This window comes from Drosophila hydei, unplaced genomic scaffold (assembly GCF_003285905.1).
Source record: "Drosophila hydei strain 15085-1641.00,03,60 unplaced genomic scaffold, DhydRS2 tig00000333-arrow-arrow-pilon, whole genome shotgun sequence".
NCBI classification, from domain to species: domain Eukaryota; kingdom Metazoa; phylum Arthropoda; class Insecta; order Diptera; family Drosophilidae; genus Drosophila; species Drosophila hydei.
In genome coordinates this window covers 622,722-631,046 of record NW_022045711.1, presented here as the reverse complement: position 1 = coordinate 631,046, position 8,325 = coordinate 622,722, and the positions used below count along the sequence as shown (strand labels likewise).

Below are 8,325 nucleotides of genomic sequence, written 5' to 3'. Positions count from 1 at the left end.
GTAGAAGCAGTGCAGTAGCGGTGTTGTATAGGTTCGAGATCAGGCGGCGAAGAGACTTTTTTCTTCTTTCTCTTTTTATATTTTAATTATGAAGTAGCGGTTTTGGTAGAAATGATGCGCGTTCCGCATGCAACGTCGGTTCGAATCTCGGTGTCGTAATGTATGTTTTTATTTGTTTTTTTTTTTTTAATACTTGATACTATACTTGATACTATGGAAAAACGCAAATAGGACTGGATTCAGGGTATTTCCTATGCACATCTAAGATATATCCACACGTGATACAATCCGAAAATCTTCAATTGTGCTTAAGCTCAAGTCTTTTTTTAACGATAAGTCCATTTCCGGTCCTAAAGTTTCGCATATATATTTAAATTTATAATTAACAAGTTTCAATGAAATAGCTTAACTGCAAATCAAGTTCAAATCTGTGAGTCATGTATAACGGGGCATTAAAGCTGATCAAATTTAAGCACAAGTCTCTCAGTTTCGTCTTTTACATATCCTTTTCTCTGCTAGTTCATCCATATTTGCAGGGTATATGGGGTATATGGATAAGCACAATAATAACAAAGTAAATTGCAACAAATGATAAACAGGTTGAATATGAAATTCTACGTGAGTCGCTTCCACAAGTCAAATAAGAGATACGTAGAGTGATAAAGACGAAGAGAGTGGAGAATGGAGAATAAGATAAAAACAACAGGCCACGTATCTGTCCTCTGTCCGTATATATATATATATGTATATATATATATATATGTATATATATATATATGTATATATATATATATGTATATATACATAAATGCATATAAAGTTAAGAAATTGAAAGAGAAAGAAGAAAAGAAAGAAAAAGAAGAAGTAATATTTGCATAATTTAAATGCTAATTAGCAAGTCAAAAAAGTATAAAAGCTATAAATAAATACACTCAAACATACATACATACAAACACACACATATATATATATATATATATATATATATATATATATATATATATATATATATATATATATATATGTCTATATGCAAATGTTTATACAGACATTCATGTGTGCATATTAATATGAAAATCAATAATTTCTACACACACACATGCATATAGAACCTGAAACAAAACTCGTTTCTTGGCGCCTCATTAAAAATGAAGAAGAACAACAACAAAAGCTTTAAGCCAAAAATCAAATGAAATGAAATTAAATCGAGTTCAAATATTTCACAATTATTTCTTCAAATGGGTAAAAGAATTTTGCAGAAATATTACAAAGACATATATATATAGGTTCTATATAGAGAGAGTCTGGTACGAATCTATTCTATATATAATAGATAAGTCATATTAGTCAGAGCACTTAAATTGCAACAGATCTGAACAAGTTTCTAGAAGAACAAAGTAGAGTCAAACTTAATCATTAATCATTGATGATCATTGATCATTGATCAGTTTTTGTAGAGCAACAACAACAATATCTATGATATAATTGTAGCTTGGGCTATTAATTCTATAACAGTATTACAGTCTGATTACACTCGTTCATTAAGTGCAAGAGAGTATATTGATTTGGCGTGCGAAGTATTGAAGTTCGAAGTTTCGTGTAGTACTGTATCCTCTAAAGTTTTAGAGTTGCAAGTCCTAGATTAAACTCTTCTTGATTTACCAAATAAATTACCAAAATCTATATATTCTACAACTTTGGAGTCTAAGTCCCCATATCTAACAGTTCGTTTTACTTAGAATTTACCTAAATGATATATCATCTCATATCTACCAGATTTGCCTCAGAGAGACCTATTAGGCAAGTCGTAAGACGTGGTATGTCTTTATTACTGTAGAATAATACGATTTATTTGTATATCTTTCTTTAACCAAATCGGTGTACATATATCATAATGTTAAAATATGGTTATAAAAGATATATCATAGAAGTCTTTTATAAATGGATCAACTTTGCCTCGATTACCGTATACCTCTTCCAATTTTTACCCTGATCTTAAGTTTATTGTGAATAACACTCAGTTTATTGGTAACGCTGGCTTCGCTATATAAAATAAGAGCTATATAAATTCGGCAGACTATATACATAGATATGTCTATATATACTGTACATATATGTATACATATACAATGTTTACATCACATAAATCAAGTCGATTTCTTTATTTGTGGCAATATCTCCAAGGCTCAAAGGCCAAAACTCTGATGAATCAGCTATTAAATATTTAGTGTCAACTGTTGTCGATAGCCCTATTTACATATCTTTAGCTATATATACGCATATATGCATACATAACTGTTTTCTTCTATTTTGTTAACTTACCATATAAAATGTTGATGGGTTTACGAATCCATAAGCCGGTGGCTCTATCGATCGGTGTTGCCAGGTGGTTTACAAATGGATATATTTATTACATTTCCATTTGCATTTACAAATATATATATATATATATATATATATATATATATATGCATATATACATATATATAAAGTATATATAGAGATATATGTAAAGTATTATATATAGTATATAGTATATATATATATATATATATGTATATATATATATAAATATAGATATCGTGTGTACAATTCAGGTTTATAATCTGGGTTACTTCTTATAACATCCTCTAACGCGTTGCTTTTTCGAACTCGAACGATTATTCGATTTGTTTGATTTTCGAATTTACATTTTTAATCTCGAAGCGATTCTTGGAAAATTTTCTGACAAAAACGCACACAAAAACACGAAAAAAACGAGCGACGGGTTTTTTTTGTTCTATACATATGCACATACATACATAGCTGTATAGCTGTATATGCATGTATTCATATTATTATTATTTTATTTCATTATTATCGATTTTTCTTTGTTTCCAAAAAAATATGTAAAAAAATTGATTTGCGACAAGGCAAACAAAACAAAAATATATGTATGGAAGACGAAGAAGAAGAAAACTGTATAAAATTATGCACACATATGATATAAGCATGTGCGTATATGTGTATATATGTGAGTGCCTGTGCGAGTGTGGGTAGAGCGAGCAAACGAGCGAGGGGGCAGGGCGGGGGTCCGTTAGCCAAAAACTTTTGCAGGGCGGTGCCGCAAAAATAAAATAAAAAATATTTTAGGCAAATTGCACACATGGGCAATGCGTATGTGTGTGCGTGTGTGTGAACAACTTGGCTTTGGTACGCCTTTGGCGCTTTTTATGCCACACTTCCATATACATTTTTCTTTTACACACACACGCACATACACATACACATACTCACAGGCCTCTAAACTGGCGCAGCTGTGCATAAAAACAATTTCAATTTATTATATAAAAAAATACAATCTATGCCACTTTAAAAAAGCACACACAAAAGCAAATGAAAAAAAAATTGAAAAAAATTAGAATTGGAACGCAGACGACGTCAGCAGCAGCAGTAGAAACGACACACACACACGCACAAAACAGAATACACTGCCAATGAGTAAGAGCGGGAGACAAAGCGAGCGAGCGAGCAAGACACAAGCACACACAGAAGTAAGAAAAAAAATTCCAACAATTTGCGCTGCGTTTTTATTTGCGACCCTTTTCACTTTAATATTCGCGCATAGATCAGCATTGCATTTGGGCAAAAACGAAAAAAAAAGTTATATATGCATATGTATGTATGCATAAATACATATATATGCACATGTATGTACACATACATACACAGGCAACAGCGACGTAGCGTGGGGGCAGTAAAACGCGACGCAATTTTCCAATGAGTTGTTATTTTCATATCCATTTTGCCTATATATATACATATATATATTATATATATATATTTATATACATACGCACTCACACACACTCACATACTCACAACCAAACGCACACAAGCAAGCACAGCTATAAAAATACACATATACAGATGAAGATATTCATATAATATATATACATATAAAATATATATACACATATAAATATACAGTTATATATAGGCGACACAACGGCACATTTTTATTTAACTTGATTTGATTTGAATTTTTTCTTCTTCTTTTCTTTCTTTTTTTTTTTTTTTGTATGGGCGGCTCTCGTTTCGTTTCGTTTATTTTATTCAGATTTAATTTATTTTAATTCCGTTATTGCGTTGCACATTTACCTTGTTGTTGGTTTTGTTTTATAGCGACGAATTTCATAATTTTATCGTTAACTTCTTATAGATAAATTCGCAACGTATTTGCAAACCGTCTTATAATTTTTTTACATGATCTGCACGCGCTGCACACACCCGAGTTTTCAGGAGTTGAACAACACATCTACATCTATAACGACTTCACGGCGACGACGACGCTGCTGCTGCTGCTGCTGATGTTGTACCGAATCATAGCTTGGCATCGAACATCAAACTCGAACATTTCGCTTGTTGGATGTTGTGCGCTTGTAAAAGAATGGCGAACGATTTCAAACCGAACAGAACACGTTTGATTCAACACTGAGGCGCCAAAATATTGAGCACAGCTAGAATACAAATTCTGTGCTATTCAAAAGGTAGCATACAAAATTCAAATCATAATAAACTGTAGAGACGACAATTAAAAAAAATGAATATAAATAAATATTAGTGCTTAGATATATCAGGCAGTACTTTGCAGCATGTCCACACCTGAAAAGCGTGGTACAACTAGTGGCCTGGCACTGTTGACACTGTTGTTGCATTTGTTGCATACAACTTTGGCTGACGCTGACTGACAAATCTTTTGTTTTTTCCGCTTTGATTTTTTTCTCATCGTTTTTGCCAATTTTGCAGTGAAAGTGAAACACAAACACAACTGCAGCCAAACGACGGAGCCACACACAACCTGCAGAGCGGTTGCAACACGCATGTTGGATGCTCGATGCCAAATATTGCAAATACATACATGTATGTATTGCTGGCCTGCTTGTTTCTGTGTGCGCGCTAATGTTTCATGTCTATTAATATTGTTTTGTTGTTGCTGTTATTATTATTAGGCGGCCGCCTGCTGATGCTACAATTGTGTATGCTATTGCTGTTGTTGTTGCCGCTTTTGACTTTTGTGCAATACACACGGCCGGCTCGCGTTGGCCTCATTGCTGTCATGCAACATATCTAAGCGCCGCAACGTTGCCATTTTTCAGCTAGCTTGGGAAGTGCGGCAACGTCGCCCTCATCCACTTGTGCGACTGCGGTGACGTTGACGCTGCTGTCAGCGCCGACTACGGCAGCACGAACAACGTTGCTGTTTATAACATAAATAAATAAAAGGCAAATGGTAAAAGCAAAGACTAAAAGGCAATAGCAAGAAGCAGCAGAGACGCAATGACGGCGATGGCGACGTTGCCGTTGCCGTTGCCGTTGCCGTTGCCCACTTTAAAAGGCAACAACAAAAATATGAAAATAATGATGATTATGATGATGATAATGATGACGATGATTGCTGTACAGAAAAGAAAGAACGGCAATGCCAGCGACAGCAGCAGCAGCAGCAGTAGCAACAAACACAACAACAGCTACAACAACAACAAGAACATCAGCAGTACGACTAGTCGTTCATACACGTTGTATTTGCATGACACTCTCGCTCAGTCACAATCATTCAGTTTTCAGTTGAAGAGAAGCCATCGCACTAGCAGGCAGCAACACACACACACATGACGACGCCCAATTTGTATGATGAAAAGGAGGTGATGGAGGAGTTCATTAGCTGTTATCGCCATTTTACAGCGCTGTGGGACAATGCGTCTATCGATTATCTATCGAAGAAGAAAAAGGCTCCCGGCTACCAGGAGCTGTTAAAAATTTTAAGACGCGTTAATCGCGAGGCTAGCGTACAGGATGTCAAGCGCAAGATCAACTCGCTGCGCTGCTGCTACAGACGCGAAATACGCAAAATACAATCATCATACAATGGCTACGAGCCGCGCCTCTGGTGGTTTCATCTGATGGACTTCCTCAAGCCGGTGCTCAATTTGAATGTCGAAACGGCGTCGCACATCAAACATGAGATCAAAGAGTTGGACGACAGTCTCGATGAGGCGAGCATGCATGTAAGTATGAGAGCGAGATGGAGATAGCGACCGAGTGTATAAAAGAGATCAAATGATAGCCGAGGGGGGCTGACGGTTCTACGTTGGTTGCGCGCGCTCCCGTTTGTCTGTGTGTGTGCGCCTTTGCGTTTGTGTGTTTGTGTGTGTGTGTGTGTGTGTGTGTGTGTGTGTGTGTTTTTGTATGTTCGGGTTGCATGCCGTGTGGGTTGGACGTGCGGCTGATACTTGTGTTGGCGCTGGTCGTACGACCGCGTTGGACGACAGTTCTATAATTGCCTGCCATGGACTCACATCATGTGCGCAATACAGAATTTTGGAAAGATTTCTTTCGTCTATATCGCTCCATGCCGGAACTCTGGCTGACCAATTCCAAAGATTATCGCAATCGCAAGCTCAAAGCCCGATCGTACGAGCGCTTGCTGCGTCACATGCTAACCAGCGACCCCTATGCCAACATCCACATGGTCAAGCGTAAGATCAACAATCTGCGCACCTCGTACCGACGCGAGCTGCGCAAGGTACTAGAGAGTAAATCATCGGCAAATGGGGTTTACGGCAACGAGGAGTATGTGCCGTCGCTTTGGTACTTCAATGAGCTGGAATTTCTCTACGATCAGGAGACGGGCGAGGCGCAAACGCTGATTGATGCGGAACAGGAACATGAACATGAACCGAAATCGATATCGGAACGAAAACAAGAACCGGAACATGAAACCGAACCGGAATACCTAAAACATGCCTACAATGAAAATGTGGTTGAAGTGTCCGTGGAGGAACCAGAACCAGTGAGTTATACACACACACACAAATACAGGGTATTTTATATATATATATATATATATATAGAGGGAGAGATAGTATATAATTTAAAGCTGCCTAAAATACCACGTAAAAAGACATCATCAATTTTTAGACTAGACTAAATACAGGATATTTCCTTGTTGACTCATGGCAATCTGTTCGCGAAGTGAAGTTTATTTTTGGAAATATAATGACTCTTTGTAGGACGAGGACATTTTCGCTGAGCCCTTTCCGCCCGAGGAGGACATGCTGGTCATTGAGGGCGAGGCTGAGGTTGAAGGCGACGTTGAAGGTGAAGGCGATGTCGACGCCGACGCTGAGGGCGGGGCGGACGCGGAGACTAACGCCAAGCAAGAAGCTTTGAGTGAAGCGCGCCACAAATGTGATCCAAAAATGGAAAGCAAATATCAGCAACATTCCAATAGCGGCAACAACAATAGCAGCAGCAGCAGCAGCGGTACCGGCAAACATGTGCATCCGCATCCTTATGGCACATCGCGACAGCAGCAGCAGCAGCCGCACTCGAAGTTGCAGTTGCAAACGCAGCCTCGTCGCAGCATGGCAGCGCATCAAATGAGGCGACGTCAACGCAGCAGCGACGGCGACGCCGAGGGCGATTATGATGAGGGCAGTTCAGCGGTTAGCAAAAAGCGCCGCCAACAGATGCTGGAGCGCAACATGGAGCATACGGAAAGCGAATGCGATTTGATTGGCAAGCGAATGGCAGCGCATTTCCGAAACATGCGCGCCGATCAGCGCCTCTTCGCCGAGCGCATCATCAGCGAGGTGCTGGTCTTCGGGCGTATGAATCGTCTCTCTCTCGACGCCCGTTTCCTGCCCAGCGGCAATGTGGGTGATCTCTATACCAGGGATAATTACAAATAGTGCAAAAGAGAAAGAGAGAGAGCGCGAGTAGAAGAGAGCACAAAACTATGCAAGTAGTGCTAGTGTGACACTGGCTTTAGTCATAAAGCGCCAATTAGAGTGACGACGGTGAAGGCGAAGGCGACGGCGACGGCAATAACTGAATAAAAGCAAAAGCAATTGTGCGAATATGTTCAGGCGACAAAAGTGTCCGAAATGTTCCAAAAGTGTGTGTACAAATGAATTATAATATATACAAATCAGGTTAATATGATGATAATTTATTTAAGACTAACAACAAATATACAAATATTATGTAAAGTAGTTAAGTTGCAATTAAAAATATTTTAGGCATTAAATTGAAAAACTTAATAGAATTCAGCGTAGTCATAAACGTACGAAAGATATAATAATATGATAATCGGCATAAAAGGCCGTTGTAATTTAATTTCTTTATTGGTACTAATAGGGTAAGTGAAAGTCTAATACAAGGAAAAACAAATGACAAGAAAGAAAATCAATGAAATCACTAAAGATTCTGTGATAGTCCTGATAATTCTTGACTTATAATCTATGATGTATGTATGTAAACAAAATGTAATAAAATAAACAT

At 37.8% G+C, this 8,325-nt stretch overlaps 1 protein-coding gene across 2 annotated transcripts; it reads left to right on the top strand.

Moving 5' to 3' along the window:
• Window positions 1-5,415: 5,415 nt before the first annotated feature.
• On the top strand, window positions 5,416-8,005 carry LOC111602406. Of its 2 annotated transcripts, none has more exons than XM_023319433.2 (2): window positions 5,416-6,047; window positions 7,053-8,005. In XM_023319433.2, the coding sequence occupies exons 1-2, from the start codon at window positions 5,652-5,654 to the stop codon at window positions 7,731-7,733; spliced, it is 1,077 nt and encodes a 358-aa protein (XP_023175201.1). In that variant the 5' UTR covers window positions 5,416-5,651; the 3' UTR covers window positions 7,734-8,005. The 2 variants fall into 2 exon arrangements, with proteins under 2 accessions (XP_023175201.1, XP_023175200.1); XM_023319432.2 differs by lacking the exon at window positions 5,416-6,047 and adding an exon at window positions 6,283-6,832.
• Window positions 8,006-8,325: the final 320 nt, after the last annotated feature.